At 35.5% G+C, this 15,946-nt stretch overlaps 1 protein-coding gene across 1 annotated transcript in view; it reads left to right on the plus strand.

Annotated features, from left to right (window-relative positions):
* The window catches only part of WDFY3 (WD repeat and FYVE domain containing 3), a 174,108-nt gene that overhangs the window by 45,750 nt on the left and 112,412 nt on the right, over positions 1-15,946 (plus strand). Inside the window, exons 10-15 of the mRNA XM_065878335.1 lie at positions 1,556-1,749; positions 5,151-5,608; positions 7,452-7,535; positions 12,010-12,187; positions 12,996-13,210; positions 15,287-15,399. Coding sequence (XP_065734407.1) covers positions 1,556-1,749; positions 5,151-5,608; positions 7,452-7,535; positions 12,010-12,187; positions 12,996-13,210; positions 15,287-15,399 — 1,242 coding nt within the window. The remainder of the gene's footprint in view (positions 1-1,555; positions 1,750-5,150; positions 5,609-7,451; positions 7,536-12,009; positions 12,188-12,995; positions 13,211-15,286; positions 15,400-15,946) is intronic.

Consider the following 15,946-nt stretch of genomic DNA (forward strand, 5'->3'; position numbering starts at 1 on the left):
ACTTTTTGAAACACAGGCCAGAAGGAAATAAAGCAGAAACTAACATACCATTGTAAAGCAATTATACTCCAATAAAGATATAAAAAAAAAAGGAAATCAAATTAATGGGGGACCAAATATATAAGCAAATAATATTAAGACGGTTTGATACAAACTATTACAATAGTGGCATATACAAGGTACTCTGAAAGCATAAAGGGTAGAACAGTTACTTTGGAGGAAATACTAATTGATGATTTAGATCACTTGGTCCATTTTTTTTACATACTCAAAAGATGGTATTTGACATAAGAATAGTATCATTCATGGTCAAAAGCACAGGCTATAGAACGCGCCTATATAGGCATAAATCCTGCTGGCTGTTTGCTAGCTGTATGGCTGACCTTGGCCACTCAACTTCTTGAGAAGTTACTCAACTTCTGCATGTCTCATATGTTCATCTGTGTAGTAGGGGGTGAGGATTAAATAAATCAATCTACGTAAAGCCTTTGGGACAGAGCAGTGCCTAATGCTTTCTGTTATAGCGTTTGTCTTCTTTTTGTTTGTGTGCTCTACTAACTAATAAAGTTTGGTTCCTTGTTATTTTTCTCATTGCAGAATAATTTATTCCATTGTTTTCTTGCTACTGTTTTAGAAGCCTTGTTCAGTTTAAACCTCATTTATTTGGAATATTGTTCATCTAAAAGGCTTTTTTTTTTTTTTTTTTACCTTTGCGGTACGCGGGCCTCTCACTGTTGTGGCCTTTCCCGTTGCGGCGCAGAGGCTCAGTGGCCATGGCTCATGGGCCCAGCCACTCCGCGGCATGCGGGATCCTCCCGGACCGGGGCACGAACTCATGTCCCCTGCACCGGCAGGCGGACTCTCAACCACTGCACCACCAGGGAAGCCCCTAAAAGCCTTTTACTAAACTGATTTCAAGTATTGTTCAGTAAAGCCTCTACATAAAAATATTGGCCTCTTTGGTATCTACCTATGAAATTTCCGAATAGCTAGATTTGGAGAAATTGGACCTGTTGATCATACCAGGACATGCTTTTTTTCTTTTTTTCCTTTTTTTACAGTTGCTCCCTCTCTCTCCTTTTCTTTTACTTTCAAATTTATTTATTTTATTTTTGGCTGCGTTGGGTCTTCGTTGCTGCGCTCTGGCTTTTCTCTGGTTTCAGTGAGCGGGGGCTACTCTTCGTTGAGGTGTGTGGGCTTCTCTTGTTGCAGAGCACAGGCTCTAGGCACACGGGCTTCAGTAGCTGTGGCGCGTGGGCTTAGTTGAAGATTCTTAACCACTGCGCTACCAGGGAAGCCCCAGGGTATTCTTGCATAAAGGAAATCTACAGAAAATTTGTATATGCCTTTGCTGACAACCCACAGTTTTGTATTGTATTGTAATTGTAAATTTAAAAGGAGATTTTTCTATTGTAATTTGAAAAGTGAAATAGCTGAGTGGATTTTATGTGCATTCTTTAGAGTTATTCTTTCTACAAAAAGATCAGGTTTTAATTCATTCAGCTTAGAATGTTTTAAGTTAGCCCATATTGTTCTTTTTTCTCCTTCCTCCAAGGAATTTTTCGAGAATTTGGAGGCGCAAGATGTGCACATAATATAGTAAGGTACCCACAATGTCGGCAGCATGCCCTGATGATGATCCAGCAGTTGGTGCTTTCTCCAAATGGGGATGATGACATGGGCACACTCCTGGGGTTGATGCACTCAGCCCCACCAACAGAACTGCAGCTGAAGACTGACATCCTAAGAGTAAGTTTGATAAGTGTGTTGGTATGATTTTTACTACTAAAATCTGTGGCTGTTTTTAAATGACTTAAAACTATTATGAACTATTCTTGCAGTTTTTCGTCAAGTCTAAAATTATGTCAATATAATAATTGAAGAAAAGCCAGTGTCTCTAACCTGACCTCCAAGGGCCCTGGGGATGACAGCCATCTCTTTTCCCTCTGACTTCCTCTCCTGGGACCCTCACCCTGTTCCTGGCACACACATGACAGGAAGTATAGCTCCCTTCTAGAATCATGTATTTCTTTTATTAAACTTTTGCTTTATTCAGTTAATTTCTCATCAATAATGAGAAATTTGTGTGTTTTTCTTTATGCTGTTGTATGTTTCACCCTGTTTTGAGCATAATGACAATTTTTTTTTTTTCTGGCCTGGCTGCATGGCTTGTGGGATCTTAGTTCCCCGACCAGGGATTCAACCCAGGCCCTGACAGTGAAAGCCAGGAGTCCTAACCACTGGACCGCCAGGGAATTCCCATAGTGACAATTTTGAGTGTGCATTTTAACTTAAAAGCAAGAATAATCTGACCACAATTTATCTCTTAGACAAGGAAGACATCCACATGCATATCAATATTGAGGAACATTTGTATATTTGAGGGGATTATGGGGTAAAAACAGGTGCCTTCAAAAGTCATTAAGGTTGCCAGCTTTTTAAACATACATTTTCCTCCTTTCTTGGTACCTTTGTAATTGGATTTGTAAAATATTGGTAGATAAAGCCAACAAGAGGCAATTAACTGACCTGTAATTTTGAAACAGTGTTGTTCTGGTAAATGGTGATAACTGACTCTGAGACAGGAGGGGGTCCTGATATTGCTGCATTTACTGATTTCCATTGTGTCAATACTCCCACTGTGACCTGTTTCAGGCAGCTAATGTGTTACTGAATGTGGCTTGGGAAGAGGTGTACAGTAGCACCCCATTTATAATATCTCAAGGGCACAAATAATATAGAAAATAACTAAGAAGTACAGTTTTGAGTATTTACTACTTTTGTTTTTGCAATAATTAATTTAGTTTTAAATTTATAGAACTTAATTTTTAATTATGGTTATTTATTCCAAAAATAAAACTGTTGGCTCTCCAGACCAGTGTGAGCTGGCTCCAGCATTCCACTGCTTTGAGGGCATGAAGTAGTGTTGGAAGGCAGCGAGGAGGATTTGGGATTCCAGTTTCAGTTTCCATTTTTGCTTCATTCAGAATTGCTTTTCACTGTCTCCATTCAGTTGAGACAGCCACAGACCTATGTAGTTTAATTTGTAATATGTAGTATTTTATAATTCTGCCAATGTACAAATTTGAATTGTAAGCATTAGATTTATGCAAATGGAGTGAATATGTAGCTGATGATTTTGCCTAATTAACCACCTCGCATCTGTATCTCCTTGTAACTTTGGCATTTGCTACATTATCACTAATTATTGATTTAAGCAGGATATTAAGTTATTCATGGTATTTGAAATTTTCAGATACCGAGATTATGCTGTGATAATGTCACAGTGCCAACAGAGTAACCAGTTTTGAGGCAGTAGGAGGTGAACTTATCCAGAAACACACAACATAGAGTACTTTTGGACTAAGGATTAATAAGCACTGTTTTTCTGACCCCTATCGTAATTCTGACCAGCGATACGATTTTGTACATATTACTTTGACTCCTAACTCGTGCTTCCTCATATATAAAATAATACATGTCCAGTTTTTCCCCAGTGTGTTTTTGAAGATGATGATGGTTATGGGTTTTTATGCCAGGCACTTCGCTAAGGGTTTTACATTTATTTCCTGTAAAGTAAGTTCTTATTATTGTCTAGATTTTACATAAGAGGAAACTCTGGCACAGAAAGGTTAAGTAACTGACCACAGTGAAATGATTTTTAATGTTGGGGTCAAAATTTCCGCCCAAGCGTTCTAACTCTAGCCCTTGTATTTAACCTTCAGGCTAGGTTATAAGATGCTTAAAAATAACAAAAAGTTATGAAGTCTTGTTGTAAATAGGAGTTGATATTACAGGTACAGTTTATTAAATTTGAGAAGATACGGAAACGAAACTAACTGCAGAATAATGGAAGAAATACACTGTATTTCTAAATTTTATTTACATATACAGATTGTACAATTTCTGTCTTTTAAAATAATAAGGTATAGGTATGTACAGTGGAATCTCATAATTTCTAAAGTATCAATAGTATATTTGAAAAAGGTAATTATATATATGAATATTTAGCTTTTCCCTTTTGCAAATACTATTAGAAATGTATGAGATATTTTAATAAAATGGCCTTTTCAAATGTAATGACTGGGAAGATTGTAAATTGTGTCTTAAGCAAAATTAAGTTCTCATGGTGTTTCAGTTGCTGAAACAGGAAAAAGGAGCCTGTGTATCTGCAAACAGATTTCGAATTGCTCTTTGGGGCAGTATAGCTTCATGGTTAAGTGCATGAGTAGGGGAATCAGACTGCCTGGATTTAAATCCTATCTTTGCCATTGTATAAGCCTTTGGCAAATTATTTAACCACGCGGGGCCTCAATTTTTCATCTCGAAAGTGCAGATAATAGTAGTTCCAATGCATAGGATTATTGAGAGAGTTAAATAAGCTAATGTATTAAAGCACTTAAAGAAATACCTAATACATAGTAAGTGCCCCATAAAATGTTAAGTAATTTTATAATGTGTTATTTTTAATAATAAACTATGTTAAAAGTATGACACTTCAGAAAATAACTGATAGTTATAAAAGATTGTTTTACCTGTTTGGCCTTAACAGCTATTCTGGGAAAGAGCATGCTTTCAGCCCTCAGGCCGCAGTTCACTTTGCAAGAGAGAATGTCTAATAACTCCTCTGAAGTGACTGCTCTTTCCAAAGCATCGGGGATATGGTCATTTTATATGAATCAGAATACTTCAGCTCTTGGCTTCCCTGATCATCTCTCTAATCCTTTCTAGAATAAATCATTTTGTATACACACAGTCATAAGTTTTCATGATTGTGTAAAATTATACTCGAATATGTATTTTACTTATTTAATAAAATTACTTTGTAAAAATCACTGAATTCATTGATGTCATTATTCATCAAATATATAGGAAAAGTTTTTCGGTCAGGATTTGGATATATCCATTATTCTGTCAAAAGCAATATGCGATAGTGTTTTCTAAAACGATCTTCTGCTTTTAATATGGCACTTTTTAATTAGCAAAATATTTGGCATGCTTCATAAGACTGCTTATTCGGTAAATGACAAAAATACTCATATCAGATGTTCACAGAATGGCATTCCCCTTTGACATTCATGTACAGTTATTTTTCTTTAATTTGAATTATAAGTTTGTGTTTGTTTGTGTTGTTTCTTTGTCCCCTGTAGGCCCTCCTGTCAGTCCTTCGAGAAAGCCATCGTTCAAGAACAGTTTTTAGGAAAGTTGGAGGATTTGTGTACATTACGTCCTTGCTTGTTGCTATGGAAAGATCTTTGAGCTCACCACCCAAGAATGGCTGGGAGAAAGTGAACCAGAATCAAGTGTTTGAACTTCTCCACACTGTGTTCTGCACATTGACTGCAGCAATGCGCTATGAGCCGGCCAACTCTCATTTCTTCAAAACAGAGATTCAGTATGAGAAGTTGGCAGATGCTGTTCGATTTCTTGGCTGTTTCTCAGACCTAAGAAAAATAAGCCCCATGAATGTCTTCCCCTCAAATACACAGCCATTTCAGAGACTTTTAGAGGAAGACGTAATCTTGATGGATTCAGTGTCACCCACTCTACGGCACTGCAGTAAACTCTTTATTTATCTCTACAAAGTAGCCACAGATTCTTTTGACAGGTATGGCTCTGCTCTGTGCTCTGAATTAAAGGGTATACTATGTATGACTTCAACATTAAGGCTTAAATTATTATTTAATCTGAAAGAAAATGAAAACAAATGAATCTTCTCTCTCATTTACTTATCACTTTATTTGTGAATATTACTATTGCTCTGATCTTAAGGTTTTCAGCATGGACATCTGTGTATTATTTGTAAAACCAGGTTAGAGTTAAGCTCTCAATGCACTTAACGGAGCAGTTTCAATGAAGTTTACTTTTTTTTCCCCCCGTGTTGGGTCTCAGTTGCTACGCGTGGGCTTTCTCTAGTTGCGGCGAGCGGGGGCTACTCTTCGTTGCGGTGCGTGGGCTTCTCATTGTGGTGGCTTCTCTTCTTGTGAAGCACCGGCTCTAGGCACACGGGCTTCAGTAGTTGCAGCACACAGGCTCAGTAGTTGCAGCACACGGGCTCTAGGGTGCGCAGGCTTCGTAGTTGTGGTGCGTGGGCTCTAGAGCACAGGCTCAGTAGTTGTGACGTATGGGCTTAGTTGTTCCACAGCATATGGGATCTTCCCAGACCAGGGATCAAACCCATATCCTCTGCATTGGCAGGCATATTCTTAACCACTGCGCCACCAGGGAAGTCCCTGAAGTTTACTTTTCATGGTGGTGTTTCCTATGTTTTCTTTTTCCTCTTTATTCTCAAGAACGTTAGGTACATCCAGACTTATTGATATTAGTTATCAATAGAACATAGTTATGATTACATGTATTTTCAGACAGATGATATAGTCTCAACATTCATAATCATTCCTAACATTTTATAATCCTCAAAAAATGATATATCTCCCTGGGAGACATTTATAGTTCAAGAGTCCATCAGATTAATTTACTCATTCCTTCATTAAATAAGTACTTAACAAACACCTATTGCATGCCATCATGCTAGGCGTTGAGGGTGCAACTCAGCACAAGGCTACTTTGGTTATATCCATCCTTTACCTTAAATACAAACACATAAATAAATGATAACATATTGTGATAAAATCTATGATGTGGAAAATCCAGGGTTCTAAGATCATAAGTCTGCTTTACCTAAATCACTTATTTTCAGTTCTTAAAGTGTGTTTTCAATTAAGCTCTCACTTTGAAAATAATGTGAGAGTGATCATGCTGATCATGCTGCTAATTTGCCCTAAGCATTATCACTTTTAACCATTACCATAGTTTTACTTCATAAAACAAGTGAATTGTTTCTATAATGGCCCCATAAATAAAGCAAGTAACTCTATTGGGTAGAGCTAAAAGCTTTTATATCCTTAACTATAAAATTATCTACTTTGAAATACCTACTGAGATGTTTCTTGTTTCTTATTATTTCTTTGGCCGTAGTATTTAGATAGAAAACACAGGTAATATAAAAAAGGTTTTCAGATTTTCCCTGCCTTGAAAATAAAAATGGATATATATTGTTAACTTACAGAAACCATGGGAGAGTGTAGTGTTGAGGGAATAAGGTGTTTTTTAAAATTAAATTTTGTGTATTTAGATTCAACCTCTTTTCCCTTGTTTTCTAACTTATCCTAGTTAGTATACCTTATTTTTAGTTTGCTTCCTCAAAAAACAAGGCCTATAGTACTCTGTTTTCGAATATGTTACATGTTAACATTAATGAATAAGCATCTGCCTTAAGCATGCTTTTCTGTTTCCCTCAGTGCATGTGTTGTAGTCTTGTTCCTTGTTCCCACTGAGTATGGAGGATGTTCCCTATTAAACTTTTACTGGTATTTCTTGTGAAACTAACCAACTGCCAACCTGGTGTCCTGTTCTAACGTTTCTAAACCACCCTGTTTTGTTGTCTGTAGTCGTGCAGAACAGATCCCTCCTTGCCTGACAAGTGAGTCTTCTCTCCCCTCTCCTTGGGGTACACCAGCTTTGTCCAGGAAAAGGTACTGATCTAATAACAGAAGTCAATCTTTACTTGTATGGGTTTTTTTCTTCTGTGCTCAGTTATATATTAATGTGGATTTTGTGCTTTGTAACTTTAATTATTTTCTTTCTATTTGATATCTTTGTTTTTGTTTTTTAAAACTGTCAGCTTCTGCTGAGTATATTTATGAGAGTAAAATGTGTTGATGCTATGAAGATATGAAGGACATGTAGCATTTTGTCATCCAACTCTATTATTTGGACTAAAATATGCATTTTAGAGGCAGCATGTATTTTATTAAAATTAATTTAGAAATGAGGATGTAATGCCTCTACTCTTTAACTAGAATACTTTTCTCCCTTTTCTTTTCACTTTAAATGTGCTTGGGATCATTCTTTGGCTTTTAGTATTACTTCAAAATGAACATCCCAGCACTGGCTGAGGAAATGTGTATTTTCTCAATCGGGTTCAACCAGTTGAAATGTGATGCAGGCTAACCTTTGAAAAAGTGAATAAAAAAAAATCTTCCCTAGCTCCTGTTTTCATCAGTTGTGTGTAAATCTCTTTCTAAACTGATGTAGTCTACCTCATATATAAAGCTTATGACTATAAAGAACCAGCAGTTGATTGACAAGAGTACAATTAAGATCCATTTGAGATTCCATTTGCGACCTGTACTTAAAATGATCATAGTCTGTGCACTTGGCACCAAATACTCTTCCTGCCCCTGTTTTCCTCATAAGCAAGTGCAAGTCCTTAAGTCTTGTATTAATTCTCTCCCACTATGGCTTTTTAAAAATGAATCCTGAGGTTCTGCTATGTTGTTTAATTTTATTTCTGTTGTTCAGATTTTGCAACTTGAACACAGTTGTGGTTGATTTAGTACTAAATTTGAAGTATTTGTTATAAATTTGGTATTTCACTATATTTTAAGAGTAATATTCATTAGGTATATGGACTTATATTTTCCTTTTCTTTTAAATTTACACTGGGGCTTACAGCTCATTTTCTTCTAGTAAATCATGGCATAGTTAAATGAATTTAGTATTGTTCAATGTATTTGTATTTTAAAACTACTGTTTCTTTTTTGTTTTTGTAAGAGCAGTTCTTGACTCAAGATATTATGAAATCAATTTGAGTTGACCTAGTGTATTTTTCTGTTGCTAAAATGAATAAGGTAAAAGGTATACTTTGTGTTGCAAGATTCATGTGTGCTTACTATCCCAGAGAACTACTGGATGTTAGAAAAATAGTTTCAATTACTAAATAGTTTTAATCATTAAAAAAAATCATATTTATGATTCTATCATACATGGTAAAAGCTTAAAAATTGCTGTGTTTAAATTCATTAAGTATTAACCAAAATTTACAATACTTTCAATAGGGATTCACAGATTAAAGGGACAAATATTTAAAAATCTATTAGAACCTATTATTTATTTAAATAGTAGTTTGACAAAGAGAAAACAGCATTTTATTCTATATGGTAGTTATTTAAGGCCTTCAATCAAAAACATTTTTTCATCTTTTGCAACATAGCTATGTATAAGGATGTCCTGTCTTTGACCTAAGGGGAAACTGTCACTGAATCAGCAATTGTAGATGAGTGTATCTTATCCATGGGAATTCTAATCAGGCTTACAAGTTGATGTTACCCCAAGGAAGCTCCCAGTGCTGTTCATGCTAATTATAAGATCATTGTAGCTTGGTCAGGTTACATACATTTTGCTCAGTGATAAGAATCATAAGCTAATAAAAACTTTTTTTACTTCACAGTATAGTAGTTTTTGAAGTTAGAATATCTCAAGAACATTTCAAATTACATCAGCTTATGGGCATCTTTTTTCTTGTGGCAAAACATGTTTTGTCTTGTTTTGTTTGCAAAAGGAAAAGCCAACATTGTGTTAGTTTTACGGCTTGTGGAGATTAAGGTACTAAGGAAATTTCAACTTGTGATACTTGTCTGGCAAGTAAAATCTTGGAGATTCTTCTCTATTTGAAGAATCGGAGGAAAAAGAACTAGGAAACCTTATTTTGGAAAACTAAAATTCAAAATTTTTTTCATTATTCAGAAGGAATAATGGAACAGAATTATGCTGAACAATATTCAATCACAGTCAGAGGAGGTGAAAACAAAATACAAAATAGTAATCAAGACTCTCAGAACATATCTGTAATTGCAAAATAGGTGGCGAGTACTAGTTCTCTTTCGAACATGGTGTCCATTACTTAGTGCCTATACACACTTGATAATTAAGGCAAAGCAAATTCAGAATTTAAATATTTCAGTATATATTCCCAAAAGAGGTAGATAAGTCTTAAGTATATATGAGAATTTAGATTGAAATATTAAGTAGCAATTTCTTTAAGCCTTAAAAGTAACTGCAACATAAAAATTAACTAAATTTTGCAATGTCATTTTATCCTATCTTTGCAAATGGTTAGGTCTTGGTTGGTAGTTACCAATTTAATAAGCTTACCACAGTCTCTAAATGTAAAAAGTGGTAATACCTGTGGTAATACCTAAGTGACTTAGTAAGAATTAATGTTATATAATGGCTGTTAAAATAGACCTAATTTTACTTAATAAATACCATACTTTAGATTTCTACAATGTTTGCAGTATTTTACTAGTTTGAGAAGAATAATGTAATTCCTACCTTAGAATATTTTTCTATATAAGATTTAAAAGTTTACTACTATAATAGTTACATATTAGTAGAGTTCAGTTTCCAAAGACATAAAGGACTTCTTCCTAGCTATACATATCAGTAATTTAAGTTCAAATGTATATTAAATCAGGCAACTAAGAAATAATTTCGGAAGGCCTGTAACTACAATATACAATTAGAATTGATGTTTTTTTCTCAAAATTGCATTAGTTCTTATGTGTAATGAAAACAATTTTTATGAAATTTCTTAATGGTTTGGAGTTCCTATTACACAATAGAGGAATTAGGAATCTTTTTTTTTTTCTAGTTAGGTCAAAATATTTTAAAGAATAAAGGGAGAAACATGGGAGGAGGATACCTGTTGTTAATAAACATTTAGAAAACTATTGTAGTAAGTTTAGAAATTAAATCTTTCTGAACAAAAACAGAAAAAAAAAACCAGGGAGTGAAAAAAATGAGTAGGTGGAGGATATGCTGACTTTAAACAGTAGCGCACATGTGTTTTTTTTTTTTCTTTTTTTTAAGTGAAGCTGAATACTTTCCTAGAATCTCTGTTAAAAAGAGAATGGTACTTAAAAAAAAAAAAAAAAGGCAGTGCCAATTCTTTGCTACTAAATCAGTGACTTAAAGCATCTGTTTCCCAAGCTGCTCTTGTGCCAGAGAGCTGAAACTGCGCTGCTGTCAGTGACAGAGCTCAGCATTAGACAAATTATGCTGAAACCAATTCATTGGAACAAAGAGCTCCCATAGGCTGAACCCACAAGCATCTGTTTCCTTGTGCCAAGATACAAAATGTGCAAAACTCATGAATTGCAGAAGAAGAGTATGAAATAGACGGTGGAGATCATTGATGAGAAGAAATGTTGTGCATTCAGGGCATGGCTAGGCTTTCTAACTCATGGAAGCTTGTTACGTAAAATATCCCAAGTTTTTAAAAATTGTGAATATTCTCAGTGGTAGGGAGGATAATGCAAAAGAGCGTGAATGTAGTTCCAAATAAGCTAAAGGAGAACTCCCTTGATTCTTAATACATTTATTGACATGTGGCCAGCATTCTGAGCCAACTCTGACTCAGTTGAACCAGTTATAGAGTAGGCCGCTTTGATCTTGTTTGTTCTTGATTATTATTACCCATGGTTTAAGGAAAGGTTAAAAACACATAGGAAATTTCAAAGAAAACACTCTCACTGAGGCACTTAATATAACTTGTACTCTCATCACAAATTATCAGAAATATCATCTTTCTTAGAGCTTTGACTCACTGTAATTTCACCTATTCTTTATATCTGCTGTCATGTATGTTATTCTTTTTGTTTTTCTTTTTTTCAGTTTTACTGAGATATAATTGATATACTGCACTGTATAACGTTTAAGGTGTACATCGTAATGACTTGGCTTACATGTGTTGCAAAATGATTACTACAGTAGGTTTAGTTAACATCCATCACCTTACATAGATTGAAGGAAAAAATGGGTTCTTCCTTGTGATGAGAACTTCTAGGATCTACTCTTTTAGCAACTTTCAAATACACCATAGAGTAATGTTAACTAGTCATCATGTGCCATTCTTTAATGAAACAATCCAAATAGTAAGTGGTAAAAACATATAAGAGCCTAAAAGACTTGATAAGTTGTCTATATGTGACTCAAGAATTGATAATGTATTGTTTTTTAATTTCCCAACGTTAAGGTGTTTTGTTACCCAACCCTTAATTATAAGGCTTTTTTTTACTCAGTGGAGAAAGGTAGTAGAAGATGAAGAAAATGAACAGAGAATGTGATTGAAATTAAATACCCAATTACCCTTCTTTCTTTTCATAGGCATGCATATCATTCTGTTTCAACTCCCCCTGTCTACCCTCCTAAAAATGTTGCTGACCTGAAACTACATGTGGCAACTTCATCTCTCCAGAGTTCTGATGCTGTCATCATCCATCCTGGAGCCATGCTTTCTATGCTGGACCTCCTGGCCTCTGTTGGGTCAGTGACACAACCAGAAGTAAGCTTGGATAGATTGGTTCCTTCCTGTCTTTAATGAGTGGAAGGTGTGACTGCATGAGCAAGGGAGTGGGACCAAGAAGGTGACATGGAACCTTTCTGTGTCACATACTGAAGTAGGTAAAGGAAAAAAACAGGATTTTTGTGTTTGAGTCTTAACTTTCCTAATGAGTAGTAGATATGTATGTTTTAGAATACAACTCATTTGTTAAAATGCAGTTACTTCTGGTACTAAAATAATTCTCTTTCTCCTTGTAAATCCTGCTCAGCAGTGGAAATTGTTAATAAATAATACAGGAAGAAAAATGACTGAAGGTACCATTTTGAGGCTATTTATGTATTTTCATTTGTAACATTCAGGAGTTTGGGTGAACTGGAGTTTGGGTGACTAGTTTTGTTTAAACTGTTGTATGGTTTCGAAGGCCTAAAGTGTCACAAATGTTAACAATAGGTCATTCTTTAAACTGGTTATTTACTTACCATGAAAAATATTTACTTTATACCCACTATTTCTATAAAAATAAAAATATTATTAGTTACATATAGTCATGTAATATGAAAGACTTGAAAGAAAATGGAGTTGAGCTAGGTATGCTTCTAACAGATTGAAGACCAGAAATATTTCCCTGGCCCTGTTCTGGAGTTGCTGTGTCCCTCTAAGTCAGCTACTTAATTCATCTGAATGTAATTTGAAGCATGTAGAGACCTCATATTAAAATAAAAGGTGTGCTTCAACTCTTAAAAGGAGAGAACTATCACCTATCTTATTAAGAATGCCCTGGTGGCATGAATTTCTTTGTTAACTCCAGCATGCTTTGGACCTTCAACTTGCCGTGGCAAATATTTTACAATCACTGGTGCACACAGAAAGAAACCAGCAAGTCATGTGTGAAGCTGGTCTCCATGCGCGACTGCTGCAGCGGTGCAGTGCTGCGCTGGCTGATGAGGACCACTCACTGCACCCGCCCCTCCAGCGGATGTTTGAACGATTAGCCTCTCAGGCTCTGGAGCCCATGGTGCTGAGGTCAGTATGTTCTCTTCTTCACATTCAAATAAGCCACCATTAGTAATGGCCGTTTCTAGAGCCTTTATAGTCAAGAGTCTTGCTTTAATAAACATATATTCAGTTATCTGTGGGCAAAACCAAAACACCACAAAAATGGGCAAAATGCCCAAAATATTGCACTTAGAAACAGATCAATCTAGTTATTAGTAAACAGGATGTTTTTGTCCATTGGTCATTTCTTCTGCTTGAATCCAGCAAACTCTCACTTCCCTTTAAAAATGGAGTCATGTTATATTTGTATGACTTGCATCTACTTCATAGATAAGAACATTTTATGTGGACTAACTCTTTTAAGAAACACTTTTTAAATTTTAAAATAATTAGAGATTCAGAGGAAGTTGTAAAGGTAGATCAGAGAGATTCTGTGTCCTCGTCATCCAGTTTCCCCCAGTGGTTACATCTTAGGTAACTACAGGACAGTATCAAAGCCAAGAAACGGACATTGGTACAATGTATCCACGTATGCTACAGTTCCCCTGTTATTTATCACTTGTGTCAGATTGATGTGCCATCACACAATTAAGATGCCACAAAGATCTCCCCAGTGCTCCCTCTTTATTATCATAGCCACTTCCCTAACCCCCGCCATCTCTAACCCCTAGAAACAACTCTGTTCTCCATCTCCGTAATTTTGTCACTTTGAAAATGTTATGTAAATTGAATCATACAGTATACGACCTTTTGTGATTTGCTTTTTTCACTCGTTATAGTGCCTTTGAGATGCATCTAGATTGTTATGTATCAAGAGTTTGTTTCTTTCTATTGCTGAGTTGTAGTCCATGGTGTGGATATACCTTGCACAGTTTAGCCATTCGAGAAATAAGTATATTTGAATAACCTTTTTTAATATAAGAGAAACAGTGCTCTGTGTTTTAGGGATAAAACAACATTGAAAAAAAAAACTTTCCTTGAAATTACCTAGCCAAACAGATTTAATGTTTAAATCATCTTGTCCCTCCTTAAAAAAATACTCTCATATATCTTGTTACTTTCAGCTGCAACTGAGGAGCCCGCCTACCGCAAATAAGGCCCTGTGTAAATAAATAAATAAATAAATATATTTTTAAATAAATAAAATAATTCTTTTCTGCTGTTAAAGTACTCCTTTTTCATAAAACTTTTGGAACTTTCTTAAGAATGGTTGGACTCTATTTGTAATTTATATTTTTTAACTGACTCCAAGCTAAGAAAAACCTCTGTGGTTAACATTTGTTAAACAGTATTGTACAGGGCAGTGTGCCAGGCCTTAGTAATACCAAGATGAATGACACAGTCTCTGCTCACTTTGTCACATTATGAATATATTCAGAGACCTAAAGTTTTGAAAACAGCATGGAGATTTTCCCATGATCCTTTTTGATGATCTGCTACTTTAAAAGTAGAGAGACTGAATGAGAAAAAGAGACTATCTCATACCTCATGCTTGTATTTTACTAAATAACTTGTACCGCCTATTTAGGTAAACAGAGGAAGCAATGGAAACCAACCATTTGGACATGCTCAGTTTTCACAGTGAATGAATTAGGTGAATGCAAAGGTCACATGATGGTATAGGCACCTAGCTGCTGGCAAGCCATAGATTATGAGCTAATTGTGTATCACACTCTATGTGAAAAACTGGCAAAGGGTACCTGACCTTTAAATATTTGTTTTTTCTGCTGTAGGTAATTGAAAATTCAGAGAAGTATTCTTTCTTTCATTTTTTTCCTTTTACATGATGCTGTAAATGACTGGATATAAAGGGCTTCTATTTTTGTAACCCCTTGACAATTCACTATATTTCTGCCCATCACATTCCAGGAGAACATGCTCCTCAGGTTTCCTTTGTAACTTTTCACAATACTTGGTGCTCTTTTCACTGCTTGATGAATTAAAACATAAAATTAGCATTGTATGTTATAGTAACTGTTCAGATTGCTTTAGTATTTTTAATTAGTCTGTTATAATTCATTAAGTCACATTTTTTGTGTGTTTAGTTTATGAATTATATAATGTTCCCAATCAAGGAATAACTTTGCTTTGTCTCTTCTTTAGGGAGTTTTTACGTTTGGCAAGTCCATTAAATTGTGGTGCCTGGGACAAAAAATTGCTAAAACAATATAGGGTACACAAACCAAGTTCACTGAGTTATGAGCCAGAGATGAGAAGTAAGTTGACCTTTGAAGTTCCCTTTTTTGGTTTATCTTATATATGAAAATCATGTAAGGGAAGAAAATTATTTCAAGAGGTTCGACTGTAAAAGAAAAGAAAGGGAAGGGTTTGTTGTTGTTTTTCATTTGTTGTTATTTAAATAGAAAAATGTAAGATCTCATTGTTTGACTGGAGAAGCGGGCAGATGGGGGTGGCAAAGGAATCAGTGATACAAGCAAGATCCAGAGGAGGTGAGAACTATGTGCAGAATAACCCTTGGCTTGGAAGGGGGAATACCTCTTTCTCAGAAGATCTGTAATTTCTTTACCTTTCTCAGTTAGCCTTTGCTGCCTGAACTAGAGTGGTTGACTGGGCTATTCACAGGCTGTGGCTTTGCAGGACAGCTGGTGCAGGAGGACATGGAGGACAGGAAATTTAAAATACTAATAAAAGTAGTCAAAGAGAAACACCAAGGAGTATAGGATAGATAGGGGAAGAAGTAAAGTCAAGCAGCTAGTGATAGGCTGGGAGAAAAGAGATAGATCACTGGGCTGGAGAAGAATG

The sequence above is a fragment of the Phocoena phocoena genome, chromosome 5, assembly GCF_963924675.1.
Source record: "Phocoena phocoena chromosome 5, mPhoPho1.1, whole genome shotgun sequence".
NCBI classification, from domain to species: domain Eukaryota; kingdom Metazoa; phylum Chordata; class Mammalia; order Artiodactyla; family Phocoenidae; genus Phocoena; species Phocoena phocoena.